The 19,625-nt window shown below is 33.4% G+C and overlaps 2 protein-coding genes across 2 annotated transcripts; one reads left to right on the top strand and one right to left on the bottom strand.

Moving 5' to 3' along the window:
• Positions 1-765: 765 nt before the first annotated feature.
• Positions 766-1,836, bottom strand: LOC148563084 (serine/threonine-protein phosphatase 7 long form homolog). The gene is made up of 4 exons (XM_088491154.1): positions 1,465-1,836; positions 1,167-1,282; positions 991-1,072; positions 766-912 (listed from the first exon to the last, which is right to left on the bottom strand). The coding sequence occupies exons 1-4, from the start codon at positions 1,834-1,836 to the stop codon at positions 766-768; spliced, it is 717 nt and encodes a 238-aa protein (XP_088347280.1).
• A 10,578-nt stretch (positions 1,837-12,414) lies between these two features.
• LOC107647670 (uncharacterized) lies at positions 12,415-15,631 on the top strand. The gene is made up of 2 exons (XM_016351726.3): positions 12,415-13,833; positions 14,954-15,631. The coding sequence occupies exons 1-2, from the start codon at positions 12,415-12,417 to the stop codon at positions 15,629-15,631; spliced, it is 2,097 nt and encodes a 698-aa protein (XP_016207212.2).
• Positions 15,632-19,625: the final 3,994 nt, after the last annotated feature.

Here is a 19,625-nt window from a genome sequence, read left to right as displayed (position 1 = left end):
CTCATAAGGTAATTTGTAGTTTAAAATTTTGGTAGGGAGTTAATTTATCAAAAAGACAGAGGTTAAAAGGGCATCTTTTCAAAAAGAAAAAGAAAGTTTGACAGTGATAAAAAAAGATCAATTCATTTCAACTAAGTGGCTTAAGAATTTGAATATGGTTTGCAAGGTGGTGTTTTGGCTGTTTTTGGAGGAAAAATGTGTTTTACGTCTAGGTGGATGTCTGTGGTCCAAGACCAATACGCAGGGGACGTGGTGCTTGCTACACGTGGAGGGTGTGAAGATGACGTGGCAGCATGTGGTTGGACGAAGAGAGAATCACGCAGGGGGCGTGATGACGTGGCTGAAGATGGTTGGCTGGCTGAGCAGCACATGGGGGCGTGCTGACTCAGCAAGCGGGGGGGGGGGGGGGCGTGAGGAGTCAGCAAGTGGGGGGTGTGCTGACGTGTATGTATCACGTGGGGGCGTGATGAGTTAGCACGTGAGGGCGTTTTGACACGTGGCAAGCTATGATTGGCTGAGACAATCAGCACGTGGGGAGCGTGGTGAAAGCTTTCCTCTATATAAGGCAGTGCTAGGGTTCATTTTCATTCTGAGTAAGAGTGTATGAGTGTTCTTTGGGTGTGTTTGAAGCGTAATGGAGGGTACCGCAAATTTAGTGGTGTATCGCGACGGTGAGATAATACGTAATACTCATGAGGGAGTGAGGTTTGTGTGCCAAAATCCGTTTTCGTTTGTGGTTCCATGCACCATGACGTTAATGGAGCTTCAGAATGGTCTCTGACGCATCACTCGGTCCGCAGGGTGCCATTCGATACACTCGAACGACAACAACGGAGCAACGGTATCACACACATCAAGATGTCCATGTAACTCACCGGGTATGATCATTCCTTCGTACGGCCGCCACTCAAACTGTCACATATAATTCGTACGTCATAACCCTAACATTAATGTTTGGAAATAGGAATCACACGAACCATAAATATTTACCTCCTGCATGTAGTCTATATCATGCCTAAAATTCGCTATGGTCTTTGCTAACCACGATGTGGTCCGTTCCGAATGACTCCACCTGATACATCATACGTTGAAAAAATTTACATAAGTAACCGTAAATGAAATATGCATAGTAAATATAATCTCCGACAAGAACCATAAATATTTACCTCATGGCAACTGGTATCTCAGCAGGTGGAAGGGTATGTCTCGGTACCGGTGCAAGACACGGCATTCGCTCCCGTGCCCAAATAAACAACAGATTAAGAGGGCCATCCATCTCCTTCTATCATATCGTGATGCACGGCATAATGCTCTGTAAAGATGTGCAAGACATGCTGACCCCCAACTATAAGTATGGATCTGCTCGAAATCGCGAAACAACGGTAGATACTTCGTGTGGGCGTATACGGTCGACTTATCTGTGAATAGGGTCGACCCTAACACACAGAAAATCTGACATCTGACGTATCTCCTTATGGACTCTTCAGTGTCCAACGGCTCCGCATCTCTGATACGTCGAACCCAACCAAGCTTTATATAGGATTTCGAATTACTACTGAGTACTGGTTCACGTCCGAATACTGCCATGCTCTGACTTTGAACGAAGTCACTACTACTGTCAGTCCATCCACTTACAGGTTTTCCATCGATAGGTAAGCCAAATATATGTGCGACATCTTCTAATGTCACTGTAATCTCACCCACCGGCAACACAAAAGTGTGAGTCTCCAGCCTCCACCTTTCAACCAGAGCAGCTAATAAAGGGTGAAATCCTTTTATCACCCAAATCCTCGATACGTGGTAGAATCCCGTGGCGCGTAAATAGTTTTTCACCATCGGATTTCACGTCTGTGGCGGATCCAGTTTACGCATCAACAAATTCCTGTTAGGCTGCATTAACAAAAATATATTTGTTAGATAAATCATAAATATAAATTTATTAATAAACAAATATTAACATATTTATTTATTTTAATATTTTATTTATTAAAATCATTAACGTGGTAATATTTACTATTTAAAAAGTTTATGCTTATATTTATTAATATACAAACCGTTTAAATAGATATATATATATATATATATATATATATATATATATATATATATATATATTGTTATTATTATTATTATTATTATTATTATTATTATATTTTTAAACAAAAATAATGTCTCTTTGTCCCGAGTCCCATGCTAAAAGAAAGCCTCTCTAAATAGCAAACAACTCTCCTTGCAAAATGCTACGACTCTCAATTGTTCCCAGATAGCCTCGTTGCCACCTTCCTTTCCAATCTCTGCTAACACAAGCAAAACTAACTCGAGCACCACTGCCAGGATAGCTAGCATCACAATTAATCTTAAAGGTACCCACTGAGGGGGGAATCCAAGAGCCACTAATGGTTGAGGGGATAGATAGTCGTTGCAACTCAAAAATATTTCGGAGCTCCTTTTCTAAGGACAAAGCCATGCCAATCACCTTGTCTGTGGTCCAATGCTCGTGAGGATGAAAGATCTCATTATTTCTCGAACACCAAATCCACCAGAGACCAGAAAAGAATCTAAAAGGGCGCTGTTTGCTATTATATAAGAACCAACTCATCAAATTCACTGGTTGATCGGAGATCCCTAAAGCTTGCCAAACAAGTTGGGCTTTTGGACAATCCCGAATACAATGTAAAACCGATTCCTGACCTGAGAAACATCGTGGACAGCTATCCGTGTGCGAAATGCCCCTCCTAAAACGAAATGCAGCAGTAGGAAGAGCCTCCCGAAGACATAGCCAGGCCAAAAATTTGTGCTTTTCTGGAACATGTTGACGCCAAAGCCAAAGCCAATTACCCCTATCCTCCCAACTAAACATCTTCTTACTGAGCCACAAATAACCACTATGAGCATCATAAACCTTTGAGGCCGCACCAGTCCAACACCAACCGACCTCTGAACCAGCTTGAACATCTGGGTTGTAAGAGTTAATGTTGCTCTGCAGAGACTGATTCAGATGAGAATAGATATTCTCAAGGTTCCACTGTCCAGATGACCAAAGGTCCAAAAAAATAATTTCCGCGTAACCCAGGCGATATTTTTTTCTTCGTGCGTAAAAAATATATTTTTCTAATATTTAATAACAATGCATATCTAATATTTATTTATTTATTTATTATTCTAACATTTATTTATTAAAATTTTGAATATTATGCAACGTACTAATTTATTTACAGATTATATATTTATTTTACTATATTATTTTTATATTTTATGGTAGAAAAAATGTATTTTATTATAGAATTTTTATTATATCATATAATATACATTTTATTATAGTATTTTTATAACATAACATTAATCTAAAATTAACAGAAAAATAATTTTAATAGTCAATGAGTAATAGCTTAAATAGCATAGACTCCCCATACTCAATTAAGAGGTTGTGAGTTTGAATCTCCTATCTTCCAAATTTTTGAGCCAATGAGTAATAGCTCAAATGACATAGACTCCCCATACTCAATTAAGAGGTTGCGGGTTCGAGTCTCTTATCTTTCCAAATTTTTTGCCAATGAGTTATAGCTCAAATGGCATAGACTCCCCATACTCAATTAAGAGGTCGCGGGTTCGAGTCTCCTATCTTTCCAAATTTTTGCTAATGAGTAATAGCTCAAATGGCATAGTCTCTCCATACTCAATTAAGAGGTTGCGAGTTTGAGTCTCCTATCTTTGGTAAAAAAAAAAATAATTTTAATATGTTAAATAACAAAAAAATAACAGAAATTTAACACACAATAAAAATATAAATTACCAACTTACATAAATTGGATGATCTAAATAATTTATAATATGTTCATCTGGAGTACAATAATTACGAACCATTTTTTAAAATAAATACAAACTATTTTTTTTTCTCCTATTTCCCAATCTTTCTCTTTTTTCTACGGCAACCTCCTTCCCCTCTTTGTGGATCCGGAAATCACTCTGGTGTTTTACACTTCTTTCTTCTACTCTCCCTAACACCTCTACTCTCCCTATCACAACACACTACTACTGCTTGTATAAATGACCAGGGAAAGGCTGTGAGGCTCTTTATAAAGAGCTTGCTTGCTGTTTACTGGGGACAAAGACTGTTCCCTGCATGGCAGCAGTCAACACGCCCCCGTGGTGCAGAGCATTGGAACTCCGCGACGCCACGTCCTCCACCCCCCCCCCCAGTGGTGCTCGGCTCCCTCCATCGCCCGGTAAATCACCCCACTCCCCCATAACCTGCAAAAACACCAACACCTTTTTCATAACAAAAATAATTTCTGCAACTAAGTGCCTATGCTTCTTTTTAACAACTTTTTGTTGTTGAAATTAGATGACAAATTTTTTTTTCATTGTCTTTTTGAACTTGTTTTAAAAGAAAACCAGTTTGCTTCTCCATTAGATTTTAAACTGTTTAGAATTTTTAAATACTTGAGATTCAGTTTGAAGTAAATACATACAACTATACAAGTATATTTATTATAGGCATCAGCAAAGCTTATATAATATCTAAAACCAGAATCTAAATTTACTAGGAGCTGAACCCCATATGTCAATAAAAACAAGTTGTAAAGGAGAATTATATGTAGTTTTAAAATGAGAAAAAGGTAGAATATGCATTTTAGCCATACAATAGTTATCACAAACAAAAGATTTAGATTTCTCATTATTATTAATAGGAATGTTACATTGTTTTAGGACAATTTTAACAATAGAAGAGGAAGGGTGTCCAAGTCTTCTATGCCAAAAAGCAAGATTTTATTTACAAGTTGCTAAAAAAAAGACTAAACAACATGATTTTGATCTAAAAGATTGAGGAACACACAAATTTTCAAAAGCATATAATCCATTCTTAAGAGTTTCTTGAAGAAGAATGTCCTTGTTGGCCTATGATTTCACACAATAATAAAAAGGATAAAATTCAAAAAAAAAAATATTATTATCCAAACAAAATTTAGAAACACTTAATAAATTTTTAACAATCTCAGGTATATGTAATAGTTTTTTAAGAAGAAAAACTCTTTTTGAATTGGAGTAATGTAAGACAGAATTTTGATATTGAGAAATAGATATATCAAAACCATTTGCAATGAATAATTGGTCAGGACCAGTATAATCAACAGATGAGATGAAATTTTGAGAATTATGAGTCAAGTGATGACTAGCATTCGAATCTGGATACCATATACTATCAACAATTGAAGATGTTAAAGCAGATGTCAAACAAGACTGTGGATAATGGAATGCAGTAAATGGGAGTAGAGGTTAATTTCCAATGTTAGTATTGAATGATGAAGATTGATTTCCATAATAAGCCTGATCAAAACGATAGAAGAATGTAAGTGCAGAATGACCAGGTCTACTGTACACTTGACAGTGAAGGCGATTACTTGCTTGCCAGAAATTTCTTCCTCCTCTACTCTTCGACCATTGAAGCATTTTCCAGAGAATCTTAAATTGGAAAATTGAGATTGAACAAGCTGAGCCTGTGCTATACCTAAGCATAGTTATTTAAACTTTTCAATAGTTTTTTCATGAAGAGATCTGTCTTCGCTTGTACTAGAGAAATGCAGCTTGAATAATCTTCTGATAGACCATCACATATTGCTTCAACGTGTGTTTCTGTATTTATATCATAACCAAGTGAGATGAGAGAATCTACCAGTTTTTTTATGTTCTTGAGATACTAAGATATCGATTGGGCGTTCTTTTTGGTATTCTTCAACTGTGCACTAATTATGCGGATACTATATCCGCATTTTTTGAGGTCTGATCTGATATCGGATATATCCGCGCATCAGAAATTATTTAAACCACTACAAGAAAGTTTTAGAATAGCGACCGATTTTAGTGACTGAAAATATTGGTTGCTAAAAGCGATTGATTTAGCGACCAATATAGAATTTCAAGGACCGGAAAAATGATGGTCGCTAAATCGGTCGCTAAATTACAATCAGCGATCAATTTTAGTGACCAAAGAAATTGGTCACTAATAATGACCAATTTAGCGACCGATAAGGTTTTTATACAAGTAACATAAAGTTGGTCGCTAAAATCGATTGCTATTTTTTAACTTAGTGACCAAATTAGCAACTGAAATGAGGAAGTAATGCTTGGGATTGTTGGTCACAAAATTGATTGCTATTTTTTAATTTAGTGACCAATTTTGCAACTTATAGAAAAATAAGTTGAAAAAGATTGGTCGCTAACTCGATCGCTAAGCTGGTGGTCGATTGCTAATAATTAAGATAGCGACCGATTTAGCGACCGCGGTATAATAAAGTTATAACTAATCAGTCGCTAAATCGGTCGCTAATTTAAAATATTTACTGAATTACTCTACCCTCACTAACCCTAACTCACCCTCACCAGTCACCATTCTCACATTTTCAAACAGTTACTGAGCTACACTTCTCCCCCTCAAACAGTCGTTGTCTTTTCTAATCTTGATGTCGTCGCCATCGTCTTCTAGACTCGCAGTCGTCATTGTTGTCTTTTCCAGCTTTGGCGCCATCGCCGTTGTCTTCTAGATTCAACATCTCGTGATGCTTTCTCTTTCTTCTACAACGACAAAGGTAGGGTTCTCAGCGAAGAGGAACACGCCAAAGAGAACGTCTACATCAAGGTATCTCTCCCTTTCCCTTTCTCTTTTTCCTTCTCCTTTTTCAAAGCCTGATTCCAATGATTTTTTTTTTGTGCAGAAAAAGGAGAGAAAGAGGTTGGAGAAACAGAAGCAGCAAGTTGAGAAGGAAAAGGTAGAGATGGACAAAAAACACTTCTGATAAGGTATTTGATTTTTATTCTTGTCATCAGTATTTTAGGGTTTCGATTTCGCTACTCTAATGTCTAAACATCAACCCTGTATTTTCACGATTGGATAAATTTCTTCTCACTGAATTCATAATTTAGGGTTTAAATCTATTAATTAAGACATTGGCCTCTGAAAAACATTTTAGATCTTAGAATTAAATCAAGCATTGTATGATTTGCATTCCAGTTCTTAAATCTTCGGTCGAAAAGTTCAATGACTATTGGTATATCAGATTCAACACTCCAATCTCTGGATTCTTTTCAAATGTTTTCCTAATTTTCCTCGTTCTTCTTCAGTTTGAAGACTTCGCGAATCATAATGCGTTCGATTTGCTTGCAAAATACAGTTTATCTCATCTTGTTTTCAATGATGATATTCGGGTAGCAAATGTTAATGCAGTGGCTTATTTTAATTTAAGGTTACTTAATGACCAATATTCTTTGGTTTATTTCCAGGGTACAAAATCTGTGGTATTAGTAGGATTGCTTGCTTCCTTAAAATTAGTTAGGAGAACTTTAGCTGACCATACCTTCTTACTTTTGGGTGCTGAAGAGGTTAGCGTCTTGGAAAATTTTGTTTCATTATTTTTATCTTTCACAAAGTCATGTTACTATTTTAGAAAAGGAAAAAAAAAAGATTTAGTATGTATTATTATTATCACTGTAAAAACCTTTTATACCTTCCCTTGAGGTTCTATTCATTTTATCTTAGAATATATAACTTTATGAGAATGCATGAATATACAATGTCTATAAAATAAAATGAAATGATATCAATGATCCTTTCTTATTTTAATCTTTTGTTTGATGAAGGCTGGAACTGGTATTGCAGAGTTGATAGCACTTGAGATATCAAAACAGGTAAAAAAAAATTTGATAGAGTTGTATTCTTCATTTCATGGTATTAATATTAGTTTAATATATATTAGTTTTACTATTATGTTAATATATATTGTTATATTGTTTAACCTAATAGGTTATTATTCATCAAAAGAATGACATGTACTTAATTTTATTTTCTCTTTTTGCCTTTTATTATTTTACCTATCTTTTATTGGAGTAGTACCGAGTGAAGTGGGCTTCACCCAGGCTTCATAGTGACATGCCAATTAAGGAGCAGCATTTGCAATTTCATAGGCCATTTCTGCACTGTATAAAAGTGAAAAAGAAAATTAAGGTTAAGAGTAATTGTGATTGAATACATTTATCCATAGGGTTAGTGTTTTTTAGAATATTTTTAATTTAAGTCCAATCACTATATATTAGTGTGGAAAGTATGAATTCAGTGAATTGTAAAATTCTCATCTTCAATATATATGCTTATTAATATTATAAAAAACAAGCGAGAATTAACATCAACCACCAACTGAAGCAAACAAGAAGCATGAATGAAATCTGAAAACCCATAAATATATTATTTTAGAAAAAAAGTTGCCTTGGCAAAGTGTCCTGTTAAGAAAAATCAAAATTAAATATATGAAAAAAATCAAATAAAAAAGAAGAGCAAGAGAAAAAAGAGAAATCTTTTAGCTCTGAGGCAAACTATGACACTAGAATTTTTAATTTGAAATATTATTTTATTGGGTGAAGATGCTAAAATTGAAAGATGAACCGAGGCTGAGATGTTCTGCATGAAACTCTACCACATACAGAAGATACATGGTATAGGGAAGAAGAAGATGAAGAATGCAATTAGCAGAGTGTTCCAGTAGCCATTGTAAGATAAAATATTTGCAAGAAAATTATCTAAGAAGGGTCACATTGTAACTTGGACTCAAGAGGTAAAAATTTATTCTCCTTATTGCATTTTTAATTTTTTTATTATTTAATAATAGTTTTTTGTATACTTATAAATCCATTTGCATTTGAATATTGTCTTATGTTTAGTTAAGTGAGTTTCAGAAAGATGATATATTCTATGAAAAAGTACTAATTCTTCCTCTCCTGGGTTTAACTATTGAATTTACAAAAAGGTATAAGAATCTATTTCCTTTGCTAAGAGATTTTCATGCTAGCTAAGATTTTCCATGTGTGAAAATGTTGTATGCTGAATTTGTTGTTGATTTCAGTCGAATTATATTAACTTTATTTTGAATATTTCCTTCTTGCAGTTGTTGATTCATTAGAGAGAATGAGGGAGGAAAGCGAAAAAGCATACCAATTTTTGACGTGATGCCCTTGAGAGTTATACCAGAGTGTATAAGTTAAGATAGATACAGTTGCTTGGTCTAAGTAGATATTGAATAGAGCATAATTATGTTCATGAATTATTTTTACCATGTTTTATTTAGTCTAAATTGTGGATCATAAATATGATGTATTTAGGAATTTTTAATATTATTTTAAATTCTATATTTCTATGTAGACATTGTGAATGTTTTGGTATTTATTTGAAAAATTAATCTATGCTTGATTCTTTTTATATTTTGTGAAAATATAATTATTTATAAAAATTAAGTTTTAATAGTCGTAAATGTGAAATTAGTAAAAATCTATAATTATAAAATTAGGAACGACAACCGATTTAGTGACCAATTTAGATTTTTAGTTCAGGATTTAGCGATCGATTTTAGATTTTCAAATCAGGCGTTGGCAACCGATTTAGCGATCGAAAAGTTGGTCGCCATTTAGCGACCGATTTACTCAGCGACTGATTTAGCGACGGAAATTTTAGTCACCATTTAGCAACCGATTATGTTACCGACCGGTTTAGCAACCGATACTCTTTTATGAAGGTTTGGTGGCCTTGTTCAAAAATCTATCGCTAATGGTTAGCGACTAAAGTTTTAGCGACCACCAGAATCAATCACTAAATTGATCGCTATTTCGTTAATTTCTTGTAATGAACGCCCTTGTTTCTGTAAAAAAATGTCAATAAACCCTATTTTCCACCTTTCTAAATCTAGTTACTTCTAATTCCTAAACTATTATTAATTAAAACATATAGATTAAGAACTAAAACTTTAAACTACTGATATCTATTTTTTGTTTGGAAAAAGCTTAAACCATAACAGCATCTCAATTTTCAAAAGTCAGAACAATTAAAAATAACTAATTTTTGTAAAATTGTTAAAGTAAAATTATATTATGGAGACGATAGAGACGATGAAGGAGACGACGAACACGTCGATGGAGGACACAGCGAGCGACGATGGAGAGGTCGAGAGGAAGTAGCATGGTATGAGGAGACGACGAAGGAGACGGGACGACGAACAAAACACCAGTAACAAAGGCAAACGACGGTGTTGCAGTAATGGATGAGATCAGAAGTGAGCTTGAGAGAAGATGAGAGGGCTGAGGGGTAGGGGAGTCTTAGACTGAGTGTGAGAGATGAGAATACCATTGTTTGTCTAGGGTTAATGGGTTGAAAAATATGATTGCATCTTTTAACTTCAGTATTTATATTATTTAATTATTTATTTATTTATTAAATGTGCGGATCCGTAAATCTGCGGATCGAATACGCGGATATAAATGCAATATCTAATATCCGATTTTATTAGACTGTGGATTAGATGCGCATAAATACCACGAATCTGCAGATATTATCTGATCTATGTACAGTTCTAATTTTAAATACGCTTAAAAATTGCAAATGATTTTATATAATTTATTAATAAGAATATACAGTACTTATAATTTTTCTATGTACAAAATAATAATAACTAGTGAAAAATGGAAATTTGTAAATTTATATATGATTAATTACATGATAATAATCTCAAAATATATGAATTACAAATAAGTATTTAAAATATTTAATTTAAAAATGTGAAAAATAACTAACTATGAAATATGTATTCTAAAAAAAATTTAAAATTAGATTTTAATTTATCTTTTTTAAAAATAATTAAAAAAATATATTTTTATTATTAAAATTTGATAAATTTATAAGTAATTTTTTTAATAAAAAATTAGAACAAGTCTAGAGATCAACTTTTAATTTGATTTTTGTATGTATTTTTTAAATATTTATCTAAATATTTTTACGAAAATTCGAACCAAATAAACAAATTATTTATTAAATGGATCCCGCTAGGGAGACAATGAACTATTTGTACAATGTGTAGAATGGGCTATTGAATTACAAAATGAACATCTCCCATACTATCTAGGATAACCATCCGAATTTTGGGGTTCACCAAGACTCGAACTCTTGACCTTTCGAATCTAGCGCTCTAATACCATGCATGATACCACTCATCCTAAAAGCTTCAGCTGATGGAAAAAGGTAACATTAATGATTATATCTCTAATACTCTCTAAACTTCCATTGTACACATTGTATAAATATTCCATTGGCTCCTCATACTTTTCCTTATTAAATACAAAAGTTGTTTAATACTTTTAAAAATATAATGGTTTTAGTTATCTTTAATATATTTTTAAAGTATTGAAACTAAAGACTCATTTATCTTTTATAATCTTTTACAATTATTTTTATAAACAAAAGTAATATTTATACACTAAAATCAGACACAATATATTTATATATAATTTAACTTATTTTTAATGTATATTTTGTATCTCAATATATATTTTATACGAATAAATAATTTTAATATTTAACTAACTTGTGTTTTATGGATGCATTTTAAAAATATAATAATAAAATTTTTTTAGTATTTTAATATATTCAATATATTAAAAATATAAAAAAAAATAATTTTTATAATAATTTTTGTAAAATATTTTTTTATGATATTGTTTAACTTATACCCTTAAAATACAAGTTAACAAACTCTTATATTGTACATTTTTATTAACGGTATAAACTAGGATAATTTGCTTCCATACACCACATAACTTGGGTGAATTACAGCATAGATTCCCATGCATATGTACGGTCACGCGTTTTGGAAACTTTCGAACATGTGGTCATTTATGCTGTGTTTGTTTAGGGGAAGTAGGGGGGAATTGAAAACGAACGGAAAGAAAAAGGAAGGAATTGTTCAATTTCACTTGTTTGGGAATGAAAGAAAATATAAAGGGAAAATAACAACAGTAACAAACAGTGACGGGGACCCATCAAAATCTTTTCTCTCCAAGTAAGGCGAGAAAATGGAAAGAAAATTCATTTCATTACTTCATTTCCAAACCCTACCTTAGTGTGTTTTCACTTTTCAGAGGAGGACAAAAACATCAGATGCCCATAAAACGACATGTCATGTAACTTTCAAAGGCATCTATGATATATTACAAACTTTTCAACCAAAGCAATTAATCTGTGTACTCAACTACTCATAGCTTTCCCTGCCAAAGCCTGTAACAAGTAGAAATTTGCTATCATCAGTAAATGTTGTTAGCACCCAAAAGACACTTTGAAGGCTCGCATGCATCGATTTGCGTGCGTCAATGGGTTGGAAAATCGAAGTCAAGTAGTCAAGATTAACGTTTCTTCCATCCAATTTCCTTCATTATGTCCTAACACGTAAAATGGAAATTTCTTGTTCTTTTACTGACCGTACCTTTTTAAACGCATTTAAGTAGTGAAGAATTGTGTTCTGCAATTCCAAGTTAGAACATATCATCACTTTCAAAGTTATCATTTTAGTGTCTTTCATTTAGAAAACAAAACAAAGGTGTCCTAAAATGGCAAATGTAGGCCCTTTGGGACAAGTCTCGACTTCTAGAAATATAACCACGCTCTACCAAGCAATTCAACAAGATCCAAGCATTGTGGAAGGAATCCATGCAATGTTGGAACAAGCTGCAATTTCTGGAAATAAGCTCCACCCAGCAATTAAACAAAATCCAAGCATTCTGGAGGAAATCAACGCAATGCTGGAACAAGCTGCAAGTTTTAGAAATATAAACTTGCTCTACCTAGCAATTCAACAGAATCCAAACATTTTGGAGAAAATCAATGCAATGCTGCAACAAGATACAACTTCAAGAAATATGAACATGCTCTACCCAGCAATTCAACAGAATCCAAGCATTCTGGAGGAAGTCAACAAATTGCTGGACCATGTTGCAACTTATAGAAACATAAACTTGCTCTACCAAGCAATTCAACAGAATCCAAGCATTTTGCATGTAGTCGATGCAATGTGTGAACTGGCTACAACTTCTGAAAACACAAATATGTTTTACCAAGCAATTCAACAGAATCCATACATTCTGGAGGTAGTCATTGCAATGAGGGGGATTGCAACTTTTGGAAATATAAGCATGCTCTCCCAAGCAATTGAACAGGATCGAAGCATTCAGGAGGAAGTCAATGTAATGTTGAAACAAGCTGTAACTTCAACAAATATGAACATGCTCTACCGAGCGATTCAGCAGAATCCAAGCATTCTGGAGGAAGTCGATGCAATGCTGGAACAAGCTGCAACTTGTAAAGATATAAACATGTTCTACCGAACAATTCAACATAATCCAAACAATCTGCAAGTAGTCAATGCAATGCTGGTGCTGGTACGTGCTGCAACTTCTGGAAATATAAACATGCTCTACCGAGCAATCCAACAGAATCTAAACATTCTGGAGGAAGTGGATGCAATTCCATTTGTGAACACTCCCTTGCATATTGCTGCTTCTGCCGGGCACATGGAGTTTGCCATCGAGATTATGGGATTGAAACCTTCATTTGGTTTCAAGCTGAATCCGCAAGGATTGAGCCCCATCCACGTTGCTTTGCATAACAATCATTACAGTCTGGTTGATCGCCTTGTAGAAATTAATAAAGACCTTGTCAGAGTCGAAGGGAAGGAACGCCTCACTCCTTTGCATCTTCTGTGCCAATCTGGTTCTGAGGAAAACATCAGGCTTCTAATTCATTTCCTTGATATATGCCCGGATTCTATCAAGGATGTGAATGTAAGAAAGGAAACTGCACTCCACATTGCCGTGAGGTGTGGAAACCTGAGTGCCCTTCGAGAAATGGTTGACTGGCTCAAAGGAAACATCTTCACCGGTGCAGACGATTTAGAACGCTCCATCCTGAACAGGACGACTGTAGACGGCAACAACATTTTGCACCTTGCAGCACTCTACGGCAATACACAGGTATATATGCTTGCATAGAGTAATATTTTTGGTAAATATTCCAATGAAAATTTTATAATTGTTTTTATGTGAAAATTTTTTTTAGCCCTTAAATAATGGATTAAAGAGTTAAATTGTAATATATTATAAGTGTTATTTTTATTTAAAATATAACTAAATAAATAAATTATATTTTTATACAAAATATCTTTATTTAAGTAACTCCCATTTTTATACATATATACCACCTAAGCTAAACAATAACGTCTTGAGTCGACTACTGTGTTTATAAAAAAATTATTTTGAGAGATGTACGACTGTACGAGGACCAACATATTTTATAGTCAATGTTTTATTTTGATGCTACTAGGATTTATAGTTAATTTAAAATTTAATATTTAGGTCTAAAACGTTGATAAGTATTATTTAAAAATAATAAATTTTATTAATTATCTGGCATTGTTTGTTTGTTTTTATCTATAATTACAAACTGATTCATATATGATTAATAGCTAGGTGTCATAATAACACTAATTAAGAGTACTAATAAAATATTATAAATATAAAGTAAATATTGATTTTGTAAGTTTTTATGTATTTAATGTATTGAAAAAACTAAAATTTTCTTTGTTTAATTTACTTCCTTTACTAATACTCTTAATTTACTTTTTAGTCAAATGATAGATAACTATACAGCAAATTTGTAAGGAAAAAAAAATTAAAAACTTTGGGTTATTAGCTGACCTTTATAATTATGGATTTGGATCCTCTAAAGTTTGAATTTCACTTTAGAGAGTAAAGTGTGATCTTCTACCTTTGAATAGTTTCTCTTTCATATTTATTATTGGTCCCACCTATGAAATCAATAGTGAGAGATCACACTTTACTTTCTAAAGTAAAATTCAAACTTTAGAGGATCCAAATCCTATAATTATATACGCACAACTGTGTATTTAAGTTACTACAAACTTTATTGACAAGTATAATTTTCCTATACCTGGTCTTTAGAGTTTAGAGGCGCTAATAAATCTTTCAGAATTAGCTGTGCATGCACGGTGTATATATATAGCAATAAAGTATTGAATTAAAAGTATTTAAATAGTGAAATAAGTGTGTTGTTTATTGGACCTCTAATACCCAGGCTGTTATGTTATTGATTGGAAGTAAAAAGATGGAGAAAAATGCAAAGAATTCTTGGAACCAAACAGCATTAGACCTAGCTCATTCTTATCCAGAGATTGAAAGAATACTAGAGGGAGCTAAAGCAAAACGTGGGGCAGCAACTAATCATGGCGGTCATCCCAAGTTAAGGAAACTAGAAGTAGTTATTCGTCGCATTAGAAATAACGTGTCTTCACAACAACGTGAGGCATACCTGGTAGTTACTGCTCTTATTATAACCAGCGTCTATCAGGCAGCACTGAGTCCACCAGGTGGTCAGCGTGACAATAATCTCAACTCTACTACATCATTTTCTCTCAATTCTACAAACACCGCTACTGTGCCAAGGATAGCCGGGGAAGTAAGCATGGAACCCTTTCATTTCATTTTTATATTAGTAATCAACACTGGGATCCTTTTCTTTTTAAATATAATGATCTTTTTTGTAATGCCAGATGGGATCATCGGCAAATTTCTTGGCATGCTGTTGATGTTTCCCACGGCAAATTTCTTGGCATGTTATGTCGTGTCTATTGGATTGATATTGCCCACGGGATTCACTAAACCCTTTTTACTTAGCTGCGTGGTTTTAATGTACTTTCTTAATATCATATGGCTACTCATACCTATCACTGACAAAGGAAGGGTTGAATCTTAACTTCTTTTGTATTTTGATTTCAATCTTTAGCTTTGTTAAAATACTTTGAGTAGAAAATAATAAAATTATGATTTTGTCTTTTGACGCAGTAGAAAACAAAATAGAGTTATGTAAAAGGTGTGTTATACAGAAGTGTTACTAGATAATAAAATTAGGAGATACTTTAGTTTTGTCTCTTATAATGCAAAATCGAAGAGAAAAGATAATGACATACAAATGTATTTTGATTCAACTACTCAATGTAATATAGTCATATATCAATTCTCCTTAACTAGAATTCTAACTAATCCTATCTGGGACAAATTCAGTTTTTAATCCAAACTAGACTTGACTAGGAACTCATCCTAACTTTTACACAACAAAGTGCTAACCCAACTTGTAAGAAAATCCTCTCAAGATCATGACACAAAACAGAAACACTTATAAAAACTTTTTGAAATAAATTTGGACTTTTTTTCCAAGTCTAACTCTCTGTCTTTTTCCACTCAATGACTTTTACTTACAAACTTCATTATTTTGTCTTTTACCATTGAACCACAGAAAGACTAGATTGAAAAAATAATATTTTCAATGAAAACCATGAAGGAGAAGAATAAACAGTTCAATAAGCTATAAAAACCCAAACGTTGTGCTCTCACTCCTTTCTCCAATCTTTGACCATTCACCCCTTTAATAGAGGAGTGAAGTTTCCGGCGCTTGAAACCTTGCTTCAGCACTTGTTGGTCTTCTTCTTCAAAAAATCAGACACAACAACAGCGTGATAGAGGAGAGAGAGAGCGTGTAGAAGCAGTGACCGACTCAAACATGCAACCATACCTTCAATATTCTCTTTCAACATTTTTCATCTTGCCTCTTGAATCTGAGTCGAGCATTCTTATTTTGGCTCCAAGTCATTTTTCTTAGCTTTGATTCACAGCAGAGCACCATTTATCTTCACTTTCTTCATTTTCCAAATCGGTGCTTGTAACACAGAGGATTTCTTCAACACTTCTTGATGAAACACAATTGTGAAAATATTTTTTGTGATTTGTCCTTTTGATTTGATTTTGCCTTTTTGTCATATATAACCCCTTTGATCTTCTCTTCTTGCTTGAAATTGAAAGCTTATTTTTGTTCTCCATTTGTGCTCTTAGTTTCAGAGTTTCCTTTTTCTTTCTTCTTGTTTTAGAGAGTTCACGTGATGTGATATTAAAAAAAAAAAGAGAAGAGAGAGAAGAAAGAATTTGATTTCGGTGATATGAAGTGAAATGGTTCAAATAAAATGAAAACTGAATCACTTAGTTAGAAACTAAATAAAGTGAATGAATTTAGGTGTGGATCACCGTTTGGACTTGTGTTTGGATATGGGCCTATCTATTTTCTTTCTTTCTTTCTTATAGTTTAGCCACTCAATCTTTGGATCAAGAGTGTTTGAATGATGCTTTGTTTAATCTGAACTTGATATTGGGCTTGAGTTGATGCTTTTTGGGTCTAGTGTGATCAAATTATTTTCTACACACTAAACAAAATAAATCACACAAACAATTGATTTTTAACCCAATAATATTTAGTCATCATCTTAATAATATTTTAGTTTTTTAAACTTAACAATTTCTATCTTGATGACAAATATTATAAAATGAATTAAAAAAAAATGAGAGGAGTTTTAGAAACTTTCCTTTAATATTTTCTATGATTTAAGACTCCCCTTTTTTTTTTTTATCACAATGCCCCCTAATATTAGTTTATCTTAACCTGATTTGAATAATCCTTACATAGAAATAATGCCAACATTTAAAATATATTCAAATAGTTTTATATCTCAGAAAATCTGTTTGATCACAATTAAAATCAAAATTTTTTATCTAAACAATCAATAACTAACTTTGAGATGATTATAAATCAGAGCTAATATTTAAAAAATTCATATCCTAATTCAAAGCATGACCAAAACAATAATCAAAGCTTATAGCTAAGAATTCAGATACCAATAATTAAGAGCTAAGATCAACAATTATTCAATAGCAATACAGTATGTCTGATCAGAGTAATATGCATAAATAGAACTGCAACTGATAGATTTAAAAAACAAAGAATTTTAAACTGCAACCAGCCTTTAATTTATAACAGTTTCAAAACACTTTATTCCCCCTTTTTCATAACAGTTTTCAACAAGTTTCAATTCATTTTCAACCCACTTACTCCCTCTTTTGTCATCAAGAAGGGATGAATCTGCACAAAAAGATCAATATGCAAAAGACAGGTGCAAAACATAAAAGAGTGTCAATGTTAAAGTTTAAGTCTCTATGACTATTATAGTCATTCATAATAAACAATATTCAAATCTTAAGAACCAGAAAAGCAATAAAACAGTATTTTAGAGACAATATTTCAAATGGTAGCAACATAAGATAAGGCTAGACATCAGATCACTCATTTTCGGTTTCAAACTGATTTTTTTTTTCGATCGAACATGGCTTGTTCATCATCCAAAGAGTCTATATATTTGAGTAACACCTCAACCCAGTTTTGAGATTTTTGAAATAAGTTCTCATTTTGGAGAGCTAGTTTCCTAGTTTATTGGCTCGAGTTGATCATCTATTTGGTGAGGTTGATAAACTCATGTAAAACATCCTTAACAATGCCATTCATCACATGATACTTATGAGAAGAAGATGTCCCGACAGTTGATGGAGGAGGAAGACTTTCTTCCTCATCTTCTTCAAGAATTGTGTCCAGTGTCCTTGGTAGCCTTTGCGCTTTTACCCTTAGTTTGTTTTACTGCACCACCACCATTGAAATATGAAATTTTTTCTTCTATGGTCTCATTGCTCAGATCAACAGAAAAGTATTTAAAGATGTAAGTTAAAACATTCCATATAGAAGGGAGACATATTTATCACTTTTGATACAGTCAAACAAACATATGGTGCATCATTAAGTAAGTAAAAAAAATTTCTATTTTGTAGATTATAGCATAGAGGACCAAGGTATCACAGAGAGTAACCCTTTGATATGAATCATTTTGGGACAGTAGAATGTGAGTAATTAGATGGTAAAGCTGTGCTTTGGAAGGACCTAAGGCTCTATGGTTTGGTGTGACAACATCCATGAGGGATATGTTCTCACATATATTGGCCAAAACATCTTTGTGTGAAATTCTAAAATTATTCCCACTTTTCAGAAATGTAGGCATTTACTCCTACATCAAAATAAGTAAGGGATTCACCAATATTTTCTTGGTTCAAATAGATTTGGCAGCCCTTAACATATGAGTGAACACAAGTCTCACTATAGTGCATGTTAGCATAGAATTTTCAGGCCAAATCAGAACAGATTTTCAAATTTCAAAAAGCCTTTTCCAATCCAAGAATCTAAAATTTTTAATAAAATTGATTCCTTTTTCAGCCAAAGATTTTAGGTCAGGAACAAAAATAGAGTACAGGAGTTGTTTGAGAACAATATCTTTGTGAAACTCAAAATTCATAATAAAAGAAAATCGTATATATGTAGAAAATCATAGTAAGAGTGAGGGCATTTACCAAAATGAGATTTGAAGGCGACAGAATCAGGGTATAGGTTCCTTCACAAAGTTAGTGAAAGATCTTTTGTTACCTTTTGAATGATGAGAAGAGGGGCCTGAGCATCCTAGAGGACGATACGTTGAACGAGAAAGAGGAGAAGTTGGTGGTTCTTTATCAGTCATTGGTCTCTTCTCTTTTGTCACTTTAGCCTATGAAGTACCTTCCTCCAGAGGAGCCGAAAATGGCCTCGAATTGATGGTTTTGGTTCTAGTCATTGGTAGTTGCTGCTCTTATTATAACCACAGTCTATTAGACGGCATTGAATCCACCAGGTATACTCTATCAGCCTAACAATAATCTCAACTCTACTACTTCATCATTCTCTGTCAATTCTACAAACACTGCTACTGTGCCAAGGATAGCGAGAAAAACAAGCATGAAAGCCTCTGATTTCGTTTATATATCAGTGATCAACGCTATGATCATTTACT

Source organism: Arachis ipaensis, chromosome B6 (genome assembly GCF_059453495.1).
Source record: "Arachis ipaensis isolate K30076 ecotype BB chromosome B6, ASM5945349v1, whole genome shotgun sequence".
Classification (NCBI taxonomy): Eukaryota; Viridiplantae; Streptophyta; class Magnoliopsida; order Fabales; family Fabaceae; genus Arachis; species Arachis ipaensis.
This window is presented reverse-complemented; position numbering and strand designations above follow the sequence as displayed.

Bases quoted from the DNA above. Each gene is read 5' to 3' on its own strand.
- LOC148563084 (XM_088491154.1), bottom strand. From the start codon at position 1,836: ATGGTGAAAAACTATTTACGCGCCACGGGATTCTACCACGTATCGAGG. The intron at 1,283-1,464 runs GTCAGATGTCAG...ACGATATGATAG, and splicing joins AAGAGTCCATAAGGAGATAC to AAGGAGATGGATGGCCCTCT. The intron at 913-990 runs GTAAATATTTAT...TATATGTGACAG, and splicing joins ATATAGACTACATGCAGGAG to TTTGAGTGGCGGCCGTACGA.
- LOC107647670 (XM_016351726.3), top strand. From the start codon at position 12,415: ATGGCAAATGTAGGCCCTTTGGGACAAGTCTCGACTTCTAGAAATATA. The intron at 13,834-14,953 runs GTATATATGCTT...TCTAATACCCAG, and splicing joins CACTCTACGGCAATACACAG to GCTGTTATGTTATTGATTGG.